General features: G+C 38.2%; 1 protein-coding gene across 1 annotated transcript in view; it reads left to right on the plus strand.

The window, feature by feature from the left end:
- The window catches only part of adamts17 (ADAM metallopeptidase with thrombospondin type 1 motif, 17), a 98,442-nt gene that overhangs the window by 37,457 nt on the left and 44,297 nt on the right, over nucleotides 1–16,688 (plus strand). The window contains exons 8-10 of the mRNA XM_039673474.2: nucleotides 7,168–7,273; nucleotides 11,859–11,999; nucleotides 14,671–14,821. Of these exons, the coding sequence (XP_039529408.2) occupies nucleotides 7,168–7,273; nucleotides 11,859–11,999; nucleotides 14,671–14,821 (398 nt within the window). The remainder of the gene's footprint in view (nucleotides 1–7,167; nucleotides 7,274–11,858; nucleotides 12,000–14,670; nucleotides 14,822–16,688) is intronic.

The raw sequence follows: 16,688 nt of genomic DNA on the forward strand, positions 1-16,688 counted from the left end.
GATGAGTTTGAGCGAACGTCTTTCTGTATGGGTGGCCCAGTTCCTTCAGGGGAACATTGACATCAGCCGTGAAAAACTTGCAGTCTGAGGCGGCAGCCAAGCAAGGGCCTCAATGTCAAGACACGTAAGATAAGCAGACTTTCTATTTCTGTTCCACGTATTTGTTTCTGATTTAACACTTACATGATGCAACTCTCCAGTTATTTGACTGTATATGGTCTTTAGTCGATTGGTAGTAGGGTTAAAGTAACCAAGTAAAGTCTGGGGAGTATCTTTCAAATGTGAGCATTTGGCATAACCACATTGGATAGTTGCATAAAGACCCAGTAATAAAAGCAATGACCTCAAAAATATCAACTTAAACCCACTTTGTGCCCCACCTGCAGTGTTAACTTAAGAAAACTGACATTTTCGTCTTAAGAAATAGTTTAAAGTTAAGCTAGGCAGTTTTCGGAAAGGCTAGTAATTCCAAGCTCTCTTTGAAAGCATAAGATCCCACGCTCCCTTCAGATCATCTCCAAACACGTGAACGCACACAGCAGGGAGAAAACAAAAGCATCACGAGACACAACATTAAACTAGCTCACGTCACAACGCTTATAACATTACAATAATAATGAACATAAACAGTTACCTGATTGCTGCAGATTCATTCTGCCGCTAATAGTGTTGCCAGTGAATCGCATAAATTCAAGTCAAGAACTGGTCCAAGTATAACATCACAGATTTCTCTTCTCTTCAAAATTACAGTGTTAAAATTACGTTTTTGGAACAAATCACCTACCCTTTGTCTGCAATATTACAGTGTGATATTTGCATTTTAAAATGTTAAAACGAGAGCCGCATTTAACTTAAACATATTTAATTTAATTTAATTTATTTAATTGTATTATTTTATTTTATTTAACACCATTTAATACAACGTGTTACCCAAAATCACAATCTAAAACAATGAAACGACACAAAGACATAGTAGCATTTGAAACCCTTTTGTGAGAATACCCAAATAGTATTCAAAAGTTGTGATTTTAACAGGATTTTAAAAATAGCTGATTTGACAGATCTATCAAAGAGAGGGAGATCCTTCCAGAGTTTGGGACCCACTCTGGAGAAATCTGTCACCCTTATGTTTATATTTTGTCCTGGCAAAACAGAGGAGATTTTGATTCTCCAATCTCAGGGGTCTGTGGAGTGACTAACAACATACTGGAAAGATAAAGAGGAGCTAGATTGTGTAGAGCTTTAAAAACAAGTATGAGTTTCTTATATTACAATGAACCTTTTTACACCAAGCTTTTTGCACGTTTCAACGTCATGGTTAAAGATGCACACATTTTTTTGTCGAATCAGCAATGTACTTTTTATAGGCTGCATGGTTTTTGCTGTTTTTTATTTTGTTTTTATTTCCAAAAGCATATGGTTTGAAAAAAAAAATGTAAACCTTCTTCCTTCCGGATTATGCCATACTGGAAGTGATCATTTCAAACAATTTAAACATAAAAACTACTAATGATGACAAAACACTCATTATGATTTATTTATCTGGGTAAATGGCCCAAATGTGCTAATGAGATTGCAGCTAAATAAATATTTGCCTAAAAATGAGCAATAGCGTAATGAAAACGCTGTGTAGAATCATCATTGTTGTATTTCCCTCCGTTCCATTTAAATGCATGTCTAACCGTCTGGAATCACCCTTTGAAACCGGTTAAAGGTTGTAATTAAACGAGAGCAAGTTCCCCATTCAGTCAGGTACGTAGGAGGAGTGGAGACGCCTTGTCTTGGAGATCATTCAGAGCAGAAGCCTGTGTTTAAATGGAGCTCCTCTCTTTTCAGCTGACGTACAAGGATCCCATTGAGATACGATTTGATTGAGAAGGGATAAGCTCATACCTCAGGCTTAATGTCTCCCATCTCAGATTCACTTCCTGGCTTTGAAGTCTCTGTTTCTTTGAGTTCTTCACGCTGAGCAATGGTCCCCAACTCATGTGAGATCTGATATGAGAGGTTTAACTTTTATGGCTGCCCCACAAGACTTGAGTCAAGAGGGAAACCAGACCTGACTTGGAGATTGGAGATTGACACGTTTGTTTTGTCTGTTTAGAGAAAATCTGAGGACATTCCCCTGTTGCTTTATTCAGATATTTCCAGGTATTGCAACTAAAACAAGTAAAACTATTTAGAATTTTTAGTTTTAATAACGGTCACGTTCACTTTTTTTGCTTCAATGAAGCTCCACGGCCGTGAGTTGAACTTTAAACCATGGTCTATCACTAGCACAAAGCATACATTAAGCTGAGAAACACAGTGAAAAAATGAGAACCTAAAAAGCCCACAGACATCTTTTTATGTCTGTGTAGGGTGTGTGAACAGCAAGTTTCCATTGCTCTCTTCTGCAATTTTGTCATATATATGGAAATGTGGGTTATGGGAGGAAAACGATCCTGGAAACGATCCTGCCGTTCAGTTCTGTTGATTGTCTCCATGGCTTTATAAGCTCTCCGGCACAGTAGGTTCAACATGCCGTTTCATGTTTTCTGTGGGCTGTTTGAGGGCTTTAAAGTGATGCTTCAGTGTGGGATTGTAAAACTAAAGCTTTAAATGAAGCAAATAATGGAATCAGGTCATTAAACTCCAATCCAATGCAGTATACTGGAATCCAATTCCAGTATCTACTGTATATATAAAGAGTGCGAGATAAAAGACAGAGGAGAGAGGATCCTGAATGGAATGTTTAAAGCAGCTGACCAAGAGCGCTCCTCACAACTAATAACAAAGCATTTGTCCCAGTTCAGCAAGGCTGCTGAGCTGGTAGATTCGCTGTTCTTCTCCCGTCACGAAAGGGCTCAACTTGTGAATGCAATTCACTCTACATGTGCTAACGGCAAATTAACCCCAGATAAATAATCTGCAAAATATCTCCCGGCGCCGTGTATTTAGCCATGTCTTTTTTGAGTCTGTCTGGCTGGACGCTTTAACTGTGAGCAATGGGGCCCGTGGCCATATTTGATCCAAAAAGTGCTGCGTCAGATACAGCTGGTGATATCATCGGCCTGTCAATCTGTTTCATTTTTCTGTCCATCAACTGTAAATAAATAATAATCCAGGAAATTTACAGTAAAAAAACAGCAGCTGTGGTTGCCAAAAATGTTATAAAAAAAATATGGTAGCAACATTTTAGGTTTACAGATTTAACTTAAAGGTGGGGTAAGTCGTTTTTCAAATATACTGTTTGGAAGTTAGTCGGTCTGGCATAACAACAAACGTGTTGCCAATCAGGCTTTTGACATTGGAGGATAGGTAACGAGCAAGAGGGAGATTTGAACTGAAGAAAGACTGCAGAAACAGAGATGAGACACATTACAAAAGAGAAACTCGCCACTCCCCTGGATATACAGGTATAAAAGGAGGCCAGTGTACTCTACACATTCAAAACCAGATCTCGTATGCAGAGAAGCATTGCTGGCTGTCCATTCACCTTGTTGGATTTTCAAAGAGCACACTTTTCAAAGAACTTTCAAAGAGTTCTCCCTCTTGTTTGAGCACAGTTAAGTGCGCGAAGCTCCTTTGGGTGCATCAGTGGTGTCTAAAAGAGGCAATTTCCTGGTCTCCCACCCTCGGGTCTGACAACTCAGGCTGAGTATGACAGAGTTGCTACAACAAGTTGAGCATATGATTGTGGTGCATCTGTACTTGCAGAATGGCGCCCGTCCGCCAAGGAGCCTAGGTCAGCAGTTTAAACGCTACGGCCCTCTCATAGGAAGTTGGTGCTGCCCGTCAATCACCAGGCAGCTAAGAACCCGCCTAAGCTGCCGTGAAATAGGTGACCTAGGGATGAAGGATATGAGACCGCTTTTGTGAATCCAGAGATATGCATGGCGCTGTGGTACACATCGTGTTGCCATCACATCGAACACTCTTTGGTCAGAGCACGCATTTCTATGGGCAGGTGTTCCCCTAGAGCGAGTGTCCAGGCATGTTGTTGTCACAACAGATGCCTCCAACACAGGCTGGGGCACCGTATGCTATTGGGCAGTTTTCAGGCACTGCATAGGATCCCGTTTGCACTGGCAAATCAACTACCTAGAGTTGTTGGTTGTGATATGTGCACTGAAAGGGTTTCGCCCACTGGTTCAAGAATGTGTTGGCAAGCATGTGTTGATTCATATGGTCAAAGTCCCTGCGAGCCACTCACATTCTGGGCATTCTCAATCGCGCAGCTGACATGCTTTCAGGACAGGTCACGCTCTGAGGAAAATAGAGACTCCACCCCCAAGTAGTCCAGCTGATTTAGAGCTGATTCGACGAGGCTAAGGAGGAGCTTTTTGCTTCAGAGGAATCCTCTCATTGCACTCTGTGGTATTCCCCAACTCAGGCCCTCCTTGGCATGGACCCACTAGCGCACAGCTGGCTTCGGGACCTGCGCAAGTACATATTTTTCCTCAGTGAGCCTCATTGCTCAGACACTGTGCATCAAGTGCAAGATCAAGACCCAATTGGCCCAACTGGCTCTCAGAGCTTATGCTGACGTCATCGGTCCCTCCCTGGCAAATTCCTATAAAGAAGGACCTACTTTCTCAATGGCACAATCTGGCAACCTCTGGAACCTTCACGTATGGTCCCTGGATGAGTTCAGAGGTCTGCCACCAGCTGTGGCAGACTAGAGCCCCTTTTACTAGGTGGTTGTGTGCCTCAGAATGGGACTCACGGTAATTTACTATGGGCGTTGGAAGGTTGCAAGACAGCGTAGCTGCATTTGTCATTGTGGCACGCATAAAGCGTGCTAAAGCATCTTCACTGCTTCAGGTTCAGGCTCCGGCTTGTAATATAGGGACCTCTAGTGTCTCTCATTCGACAACAACATCAAAAGTGAGCAATAAAAAGGGAATTCCTGTCACTCCTGCCACAACTCTGAACTGCCCGCTGAAAGGTTGTCCTCAGCACAAGCAGCTTTTCCACAAGCTGAAGGAAATCCAAAATCTGTTGTATCAATCAATCAATCCGTCATTTTATTGTTGTATCTATCGTCCTTTTGTCTCAAACTTGGCTTCTGTAGTTAATAATTACAGTGGATTTGAATATCTTTTGAGATTCAGTCATTTTAATTACTTACAGTATTTAATTATACTTAAATTCATACATTTCTCATCCTGTTTTCAAATTAATTAAATTAAAAGAAGGGGGTTTAAATAATTTGTAAACCGAGCTCTCATTTCCATTCATTTACAATGAAGTCGTACCTAATTTAGCTTACCTGTCTGTCATCTGTAGTTCACGCATCCAGGCATTCATTACACATTATAGATTACATTCCATCAACTCAGAGCAGGCTTTACAAATAACTGCACAAAACTATTGCAGAGACTTGCTTACAGAAACTTGAACTCATCTGACCCTTAAACTGTAAATCAGTCAATGACACATGTAGCAGATATAATTGCAGCTCTTGTCTTAGTATGCATGGCTGTAAAAAAAAGAAAAAATGGAAGAAGAAATAGAGCATAAGAAGAGAAGTGAAGGAATTTAGGACAACATCTGTTTTCCAATCAACCTGCTGTTCTCTTTATATGGCATTCATAGAAAATAATTTTCCCATCATACAATTCCAGCCAATTTAAAAAAAATGGCATAGCCCATTATTTTCCAACATGTGTTTTAAACCACAGCTCCATGTGTACAGATGGAAAAAAAAAATCCTGACACAAGCAAATCATCAAGTCCTCTGTATTGCTAGTATGATATTACAGTGTTTGCGTTTGATGATTGAATTAGGGTTTCAGTCTTCAAACATGGATTCGATATGATATGTTCTATTGAAGAATGATGAAGCACAGTTCATTTGTTTTTACATGGCAATTATTTCCAGCATTAGTCATCAAACATTGTGACCAAATAACAAAGAAACACTGATTTATGATCTACATTGGAACATCCAAATTTCCCTTTATTTTTTAGTTGCGTTCACCAGCACAGAAGATATTTTAGTGCTTCCGGGCGGGTGTCTGTCCTGTTGCCTTAGAACAATATTTATTGAACCACTGTGTGAAACATGTAAGACCATCTGAAGAAATCATTTCTAATCTGTTTTTGTTTAATAAGACGTGTTAAGTGCTTGCTGTGTTAAGTGCTTGTTTATCATTGCCTTTTTCTTGTGGGCCCTTTAAGCCATGCTGTTGTTGTTCTGTATTTTTATTCTGTATTGATAGTAAACAGCTGTTTTGCACACAAGCCAGTGAAGAGTGTGTTAGTATGTATGAGATGCTTCGTGCTTATTTGTTCACACTAATTAAAGTAATAATCGACTTTTTTCAAAACCTACTGTAGCCAGCTCCTATGTAAACAAGATTTTAGGCTTGTGCTCACAACCAGACATGAACTTTTTCACAATTTACTAATAGAAAATGCTTTCTGTTATTTTTACAGAATAAAAATAAGATGCTATAAGATCAATGAATACTGGTTTGATTTTTATATGACCAGTTGAAGAAGCCTGATGAATGTTCCATATTTTTATATATTCTTCATAAAGTTTTCTTTAACAGTATAATGCAGTTTTAATCTACACAATCCACACAATCTGAAAAATGTGATGTATCGTCATGCAATCAAACATTCTCATTTCCTGTTGAGTTACAGTGTATTCCACATAGTCCCTCTGCAGGACCAAACTGCTTTCTTGTCATCCTAAACACAGTTTTGTATTGTTTTTTTTCCTCTTTTTTTTTTTTAACACAAGCATCTGGGCTGAATTTGATTCTCTAGTTATTGATTTTGCTTATGGCGGTCAGAGGCTAAGTGAGGTTGTCTGGGTTTCGTCCAGTGTCAGACACAAACCAGGTGCTTTCACAGGAACACTGGAAAGGTGATAGTCTGTGATGTGACATAGGTTCTGATGTCACATTTTTTGATGCAAGTGGCTACATTTTTATATTTTCTGAAGACATGAGACTGACTGTTAATTGTGCAAACTTGCTGTCACGAAGATGTTAAGAGCGTTGTGGGTGCTTGCCAGGTTGCTGTGCTGTTGCTAGGTGTCTTCTGATATATTTTAAATGTTCTCCAGTCTCTGCGAATGACCCTTCAAACAGTAAAGTATCAGATTTGTGGTTCAGTTGTGCTTTTTTTCTGTCTAATATTTTCTCACTCTGTGCTTTGCTCTTTCCTCAGGAATCGCTTATCTAGGTGGCACCTGTAGCTCCAAGAGGAAGTGTGTGCTGGCGGAGGACAACGGACTCAACCTGGCCTTCACCATCGCTCATGAGCTGGGCCACAAGTGAGTCTAAATGCATTGAAAACTGCAGAAAACTGATTTAGATGCTCTGTAATTGTCTTAAAATTAGTTCTGATCCATGCAATGAAATATACATCTGAAAACTGTTTTTTGAGAAGCACTGTAGTACTTCAAATTTCTGAGCATGATACTTGTCTAAACCTCATGTACAGTGAAGATGGACTTCATGTAACATCATTTGTGTTTAGGATCCCAGATTTTTTTTTTTGTTTTAATGAAAATTAATTATCCAATATAGTTTAAAAAATCATTTTGGCTTCAATTTCATTCCAGCAAAACACATTGTACAAAAGTTATCATAATCAGACACTCTTGTGAAATTTCAAGACATATTTTATAGGTTGGGTTATAATAAGCATTCTCATAGAATTATAGAAGTGTCATGAAGATGATACTACAATGGTACATACACTACCATTCAAAAGTTATGGGTCAGTATTTAATACTTTTGTTCCACATGAACACATTGAAATGAACAAAAGTGATAGTAATAAGTAAGGGTTAATGCCCGACGAGGTGTCCATTGTCAGGTTTTAATGGACGACGGCGAGGCGTAAACCGGCCGACGCGCAGCGGAGAGTTTTCCAACATCTTAAAATTGTTCGTTTAAGGACAATCTTTAAAGGATGAACAAAAAATGTGTTGGTATGGTAATCACATAAAAAACACAAAAAAATAAAACATTTATATATGATATTATTGAAGTGCTGGGAAAGGATGTGTAGTAGGCTACTTACACATTATCATATTTATGGTAAGAGTTAACTTTCCTAAATTCATGGTTCTGTTAGGCTGATTTGTGGACTGAAAGCCTTCTATAAGTGTTTTTCCTGGTTTCCACGTCAGCGCTGTTTGATCTGATATATTTATAACAGAACTCTGCGCCGAATCGGAGTGTTCACTGGATCTCGTGGTGTTGATGTTATTAATTCTGAGGCGAATTCAATGGATTTCTTCACTGGCTCTCCTAACAGTGTTGCGTGAGCGAGATCGGCCCGCGACTGGCAAGTTCTGGGCTTTATTTTGTCAATGGTTCGGATCGCTGCTGCTGCTCCACGGTCCTAATCATACATGAGTGGCGTATTTTCGTTCCACTTTCATTTTGTTTGCATTCGCTGCTAGGTAACGACTAAAGAGTCGATAGATCGCTGATTGCTCAGACGCACATCAGTTTGTGATATTTGTTTCCGTCTCCTTCCCACAAACGTTTACGCGCGCTATTCTTGTCACGGATTCATTGACGCGCCTCTTCCACGCTTTACCATGCGTTTAACGTGTGGCAAATTTACTGGTCGCACATGTGCGACTGGATGTAAAATTCAGTCGCACACTCTCAATTTTTGGTCGCAGTCTGGAGCCCTGTAAAGGCTGACAACATTGGCCTTTTTGGTCCAATAAGTAAAGTAGATTAATGCAATCTACCAAAGGTGGAGGCACCTGACCACATCTTCATCCATGATAAGACTCCTCTTCAGAAATGTAAATATTTAGTTTGTAATCTAAATTATACATGTGCATGTGATGCTCTCTGTTGTGTTTTTTTGGTTTGTTTTTTTTGTAAATGGTCTGCTCTGCTCTTTTTAACAACATTGACTGATTAAGACCCCAAAAACACTTCCATCCTCACCGAGTGATTTGGAAAATCTAGTGAAATTCCTGAAAGACAACATGCTGTAAGACATTTCATGTTCACACATCATTCACATGAATTACTGGATTGAACTGAATGCCACGACTACGTGTTCCTCACTTCTCACAATAGCAGCCCTTCATCTCCTTGCAAGCATAAAGCCCTCTTTGATAGAACAATGATGGGCAGCCAACACCAAAATTTGTCTGGAAAAACGGCCAAGCTACATTAGCGTAAGCGCCGTCTTTGTGGCAGTGCCAGTCTTCAGAGGAGTTATCACCATATCTGCTCCACTATTATAGCATGCAGCAGGACGGCACTGGCCAAAGTCGGGTTTAATGCCCGACAGTAATGAGTTGGCACCGATCACGCCCGGCTGGTGCCGATACCAGGGCCGCGTCGCTAGTCATCACACGCACACAGGGGTTCCATTGTCTCGAGTCTGTAAAAACACTGTTAAAGCAAGTATATTATAGGGTTTATATGCATGCTAAGTTCTTTACAATAAAGACACATCAAAATGATGATTTCAGTCGTTAGCACTACTGCAGCATTGAATATTTCTGAAAGCATGGCATTTACTAGCTCTAATAAACACATGCTACAGCGATTAAGATTTATCAGACTACCGAGCGGAGTTTCTCATATTTCATCATAAGTGCACCTGGCGTGATCTACTCAAGACCTTTTGATTTGGTGTGTGGGGCGTAACAAAGCTTAATGACTGTCTGGAGTCTTGTTTTAGCAGTGCTCCATTCGTTACACTTTATCAAGTGTAGACGCTGATCATTTTCCAATAATAACAGCTGAAGGAGCATGAATATGGTGCTCTAGGAACATTGGTGTAACACAAATGTGGAGTTTGCCGCATGTATCGAGTCCTTTGAAATGAAAACATCCTTTGTATTGTCAGAATGCATCATATTTCAGTCCACCCACAATGCCTCATTAGTGTCATCACTGCTAATGTGATTATTAGTCAAAGCACCTTTCCGCATAATGATTGTCTGTTCAATGAGTGGAGAGTAATTGGTGCTTAGGTGAGATCGGCAAATTACACAATGTGAATGAGACTATTTACACTACCGTTTGGGAATGGTAAGATTTTTTGAAAAAAGTCTCTTAAGCTCCCCAAGGCTGCATTAATTGAATCAAAAAAAAAAAAAAAATTAACCATAATTTAATGTAAAATAACTGTATACTATCTGAATATATTTTAAAATGTAATTTATTTTTGTGATGCTAAACTGAATTTTCAGCATCATTACTCCAGTCTTCAGTGTCACATGATCCTTCAGAAATCATTCTAAAATGCTGATTTGTTGCTCAAGAAACATAATAAATGTCTTTACTGTTAATTAATGTTAGTTAATTAATGAATCCTTACTGAACAAATGTATTTCTTTCTTTCTAAAAACTAATATATATTACTGACCCCACACTTTTGAACAGTAGTATGTTACCATCAAAGTGTTGTGAAAAAAATTAATATTGCAAAAGTTAACGTTTATGTATAAAGTATACATTTCCTTGTATACTTCACATTTCCATGTTCTTGACACGCCCATTTTACCGAGGATGCATTGGTTGGTAACTTGTGTGAACTTGACGGCAGAAATATCCCAGCATTCAATTCGACATTATAGGAAGGAGAGGCAGGTCAATACAGTGATTACTTTTTCTACAATTACGTGTGCTATTTCATCACTAAATTCACTTTAATGGAAGTGATGTTGTGGCCCTACTCCCGACTGGTTTTGGGAAAAGTTTAACGTTAATTTATCAACTATTACCGATCGTCATCAAGAAACTGGGCGGGCCAAAGGCTGGCAAGGCGATAGTTGTGATTGTGTTCCCCTTGGTTGCACTCATGAGGATCAGGTTAAGGAGGCAGCAAAACTTGGTCAGCCATGTTCAATCCAGTATTTCGCTCGAAGGTTTCGTATTCGATGTGGCTGAATTGGCGAATAACACACGTCATAACCAAACGTTATGTGATTGGCTTACGGGTAACCAATGATTTTATACTTCAGACAAGTGCCAGATCAGGCTAAACACTAAGGCCATTTGTCGACGAACTTGGACAGTTTATGGTTTATTAATGATTCCTTGTGTTTGGCTTTTTGAGGAACAGTGACTTCTCTAAGCTATATGACTTATGATTTTTTGATTTAGGGCAGTAAGAAACCACCTAGTAACTGCATAATACCAGCCCATATCTTTAAGCACTAAGCCAAACATTGGTCATGCATGATGGCTTCCCTTCCAAGGGTTTTAAGTCCTGTGGACGCTTGATAGGGTATTTGGCTTGTGAAAGCACTTGACCGTTATTAGCTTGGCAGTGAAAAGTCCTGTTTTAATAAGGCTAATCATGTTTTTTTTTTTTTTCACCAAATCACCCCATTGATATTAAAAGGCGCTCATCTATGTTAAAGCTTGACATAATGTGGCGTTGAAACCGCTGTAGCATTCACATTCTTCTCCTTGTTCATTTATTTCTCCACGGCTACTCCTTGATTTCTATTGTGTTCTGTGTGTGTCTTTTGACTTTTATTGCTTTGGTCTTTAGCGGGAGTCGAGACACAGCTTGGAAATCCACACTGCTCTCTTTATTAGTTCCTGGGCTCACTGCTGCTGCTTCAGTTTTTGGTTGTTGTTTTTAATTTGGGAAATGTAGGTCAGGGCTTAAGAGAAAGTACTCTTATGACTCGAGTTGCTTTGGCTTTCGTGAGCACACATGCTCTATTTTAGAGTAATATTGCATTGTTATGCATTCAAAGGTAGCTTCGTAAACAGCGTGTTAATGATTATGTTTAACAAGCATAAATAATAAGTATTTATTGTGCACTAAGATTGCCTGGGTGAGACCCATTTTTATGGATATCACTGCTGTTTCTCATTAGTGTTTCGTGTTTTTGATTGTCTTCTCTCTTTTAGCATGGGCATGAGCCATGACGACGATCACGCCAGCTGCACAGGCCACTCTCACATCATGTCTGGGGAATGGGTCAAAGGTCGGAACCCCAGTGATCTCTCCTGGTCCACCTGCAGTCGTGACGACCTGGAAAAGTTCCTCAGGTGAGTTCTATAAAATATAAAATCCTCAAACCAGCCTCTGTTTTTTAGTATTATTAGTAGTGATCAACCAATTTTTGTAATGGGTGATACTAATAACTAGACGGTGAAATGGTTTATGTGATAATTTTTGTTTGGGCCTGAAATCACTGATACAACCTTTAAACAACATTGCTGTAATAATATAGCAATTTTGCTATAATTATATTTAATTTAGAACAATAAATAAATTTTTGCAGATATGATGATTGAATGCTACGGTGCCTTTAAAAAGTGTCATTTTCAGAAAAAAAAAAACATATTCTGCATATACAGAAAAACTTTTATGTGCACATGAACGAACTGTGTACAAATGAGAATAATTATTTTACAGTAATTATTAAAAAAAAAAAGACTAATTCTAAAAAGTATAATGATTATATTTAGATTAATAAATAATATGTGTAATCTACATTCATATTTGTAGTATTAATAATATATTTATAATTAGTAAATAATTTCCATATCATTTCCAAACTACTTGCTATAAATAAATAAGTACCACTAAACAGACTAGATTCAGTCTCCCACATTACCTTTCTGCCAAAAATATCCTTGAGGAAGATGAACAAACAGTCAAGCGTTTGAATAGAGTTCATTCTGGAAGCCAAGGATTAATAGTGTATGCCCGGCTCTATAAACAAAGAACCGGCTGGAGTCATCGATCCTCACGGATGTACTGCAGCCGATGACAGAATAAAGCGGCAGTATTCACTGTCTGCTGTGCCCGGATTACTTCTGACCTCAATTCAAACTACAAAGTGTCACTGTATCTAAGCAGATACCAACGTTATCCAAACTGTGCTTTTGAGCTTCTGTGAGTATTTTAATGCCAGACACAATCGACCAGATTAATGTTTCTTCCTGTAGAGTAAAGCTCCTCGCTATACGATAACATGACAACATGGCTCTCCAAAATCACGGATGCATGCTGCTTCTTGTTTGTACACATACTGTGCCCTGTACGACAGCAGCTTTAATGTGTAGCATGATGTTACACACATGGAAATTAATTTCCTTGGTTTTACTTTATCAACATGCACCAATGCTACATTTTCTGTAAAGATGCATTGAAACGGTGAAAAGCGCTATACAATTAAATGTGAATTGAATTGAACTTTACTTTTTTTTAGTTAAATTTAGTTTAGTTTAGATTAGGGGTGTAACGGACCAGGCGAGACTAAGGAGACAACCGCACAAACCACCACTGCCCAGCATTTTTCTTTCAAACGCCATATCTATCAAGAACGAAAGGGACGAATTTAATTTACAAATCTATGTGAATAAACTCTGTAGCATTTTGATATTAACTGAGACATGACTTCACCCACATATCCCGGAAGACTCTGATATGAGGGGGATAATGCATTAACACACACAACAACTGGTGCACTCATGCAAAATGTATAGGCAGACATTGTTCTCCAGATTTGGAGTATCTGATGGTTAAATGCAGACTGATCTATCTTCCATGTGGACTTACTATTGTTATAGTTAAAGCTGTTTAGATTCCACTAGATGCCAGTTCTTGCATGGCTCTAGTCTACTTGCTCAATGCAGACAGACCTAAAGGCTGTTCTCCCAAAATTTGAACATCACACTAGATATGCTATAAGGGAGACAGATATATTAGATGATTTTATGTAGCACCTTTAAAGGTTGTGTCTCAAAGGGCTTTACAAGAACTTACAAATAAACTACATTGAAATAGGACATTGAAAAAATAGAAACAGCCCGTTGAGAATTTGGTCCTTACAACATATCAAAGCCAGTCTTCAACCTAACTTTGATCCAGTCCAGTTCACTTACACAGCAAATAGGTCTAAAGAAGATGCTTTCGTTATTGCTCTTCATACTGCATTGAGTCACATGGAACATCAAGGGACTTATGTGAGGAGGCTCTTCATAGAATTGAGCTCTGCCTTTAATACAGTAATTCCAGGAAGATTGATTAAAAAAAAACGTCCCAGCTTTTTCCAATCCATTTGTCTCTGTCTGACAAAGGCCTTCGGGTCAAAACATTGTACGGTGCAATAAATTGATTCCTTGGAAGCAGCAGTGGCTGTGTGCCGATATTTGTTTACAGTCTTTCAATTAAATTCCTGTCGAATAAATTCACAATTTTTTATTTATTTTATTCACATAAATTCCAAATTGCTTTGACAATTTTCTTTTGAATAATTTACATCCAATTTGTTGAACTTTTTTTCATATTTTACATAACACACAGTATCATATGCCTTGCCTTCCTGATTATTTTAGGATGAGCTGAAATATTAAATATTTACAGAAAGCAGACGTGCCTGGAAATCCCGAAGTGTATGCGCTCATTAGGGTTTAAGCCATCAACGTCAACCCTTTCAAAATATTTCTTATCTGCCCTCTTTAAATAAGAGTTTGGAAACCGCTTTTGGTTTTGCAGACATCTGTTGTGTTACAGCTGTCTGTGTTTTTCTAATTTTACATTTATAGGAAGATAAGAGATTAGAGTTGGAGAGAGGACAAATTAATTAGCAATGGAAACCAGTATTAGAATTTCTAAATTTCTTTTATAGGAAAGCTTGCAAGTTTTCCAGTTGTGTGTGAAGATGTTTTGTACATCCTGTTGATTTCTCTAACACGTACTGTCTTCCAGATCAAAGGCCAGTGCCTGTTTGCTGCATACTGACCCACGTAACCGCTACCTCGTCCGTCTTCCAGCCAAACTACCCGGGATGCACTACAGCGCCGATGAACAGTGCCAAATTTTGTTCGGCACCAATGCAACTTTCTGCACTGATATGGAGGTGGGTCTTTTACCTGGGAATGCACTGATATCATACTGGACTCATGTGTTCGTACTGTAAACTGACATAATGTATGTACATACACACAAATAAACACCAGCAGTAGAAAAAAATCTCAGTAGATTGTAGATGCACTACCAAACAACCAAATCTTTTTGACCTAAACAACCTCATATACTGTTCATGTATGTATGAAAGCTGTTTTCCACCACAGAAAATAAATTGAAAAGTGAATCACTTTTAATTCTGACAATTTTTACTCACAAAAAAACCTGCGTCTGTGGGTTTATATCTCGCAATTGCACATTATAAACTCATAATTGAGTTTACATTACGTATTTCTGACATTTTTTTGCTGCATTCAGAGTTTACATCATTTTTTTTCATTTTCGACACTAAAAACTAAAATAGAAAAAGTAATTATGACTATCTCACTTTTTTTCACAATAGCAAGTTCATATCTTAGAATTCTGACTTTTGAATTGTGAGATGTAGAAGCTTCCAGATATTCAGTAGTGGCCAAAAGTGATGTCTGGAGGCGATATTTGTTTTTAATGACCCTAAAAGTTCGATTAAACCATCAATATATGAGGAAAATATTGTGTATATATTTTAAAATATTTTAAATATGAGGGAAGAACAAAACACTAAACTTGGTTAATTATATCTGATACAATTATTTGTCAAAAAAAGCAAACCTACTGTTGAAGGTTTTATTTTATTATGCAAAAATGCATTTAAAAACAGGAAAAAGCATGCACTGACTATAACATAGTTAACATCAGTTAATAATATTTCAGTGGATTCATAATTTCTCTGTATGACAGCCTGGCCAAAATGATGTCACATTTCATTGAGTTGTCACAAATGAAACAGTTGACTCCAAGCGCAACTATGCAATATGTTTATGTTCCTAGGCCCAACATCACTTTTAGTAAATAATCTATGTAACAGAATCACGTTACAGTTACTTTTTTTTGTTGGCTTGGCCCTGCGATCATTCCCATATGTAGCTGGTGGAAATAGAAAATTATCCAGGCTGCATTTGGAGCAGGTGATAACTTAAAAGGGTTTCCGTACATAATCATAAATCATGGTTATCCACACAATGCCTCCTCCTAGAGCTCTGGAGATTTCCAGCTGAAAGTTTCAGCTCAGAAATTGCCATAGTGAAAATATCAGAGCGGATGGCAGGTGTTGGCGTATCAGGCTTGATCTGATACTTTCAAAGTCAGCTTGTGCTTTCCTGAGCATGTAATCATCAGCTGTAACCGTTCAAATCATTTCCACTTGCTGCCTGTGCATCATGACTGTATACCATCTACTGTATAAGCCACGTATACCATCTGTGAAGTTTTACAGCAAATATCTGTGTGGAATCTCATAAAACATACATTAAGATAATGAATAGTCCGACTACGAAAAGTAGAAAGCAGTTGGCATAAAAGAGACATCTAAAACAAAAAGGTTTTAGAAAAACAGTATAAAAAAGTATAAATAAGGCACTTTAATGGCTGTCCTGCCACCTTTACAACTGTTTCTCACTGGGAGATTGGAAAATGTGATTGAGTGCTTGAGGTAAAGGACCGTGCCTGGCCGAAGTAAAAATACGAAGTTGTCAGACTGACATAGAAAATACTATCCAATCCATCTTAAGGGCTGTTGGGTAATAAAGTATTTTTGTTTGAGGAAAGGACATGTGCTGGCATTAATTTACACGTTAAATAAAAACATGAAATAAATGCATTTATTTATAAAATAAATTAAAACGTATACATTGTAAAAACGAAACACATTCATTTATTAATTTATAGAATAAATAAACATTTTTAAATGCATATTTTTATGAAAAAATAAATTGTAAATT

The sequence above is a fragment of the Pimephales promelas genome, chromosome 1 (genome assembly GCF_988280905.1).
Source record: "Pimephales promelas chromosome 1, fPimPro1.hap1.1, whole genome shotgun sequence".
Lineage (NCBI taxonomy): Eukaryota > Metazoa > Chordata > Actinopteri > Cypriniformes > Leuciscidae > Pimephales > Pimephales promelas.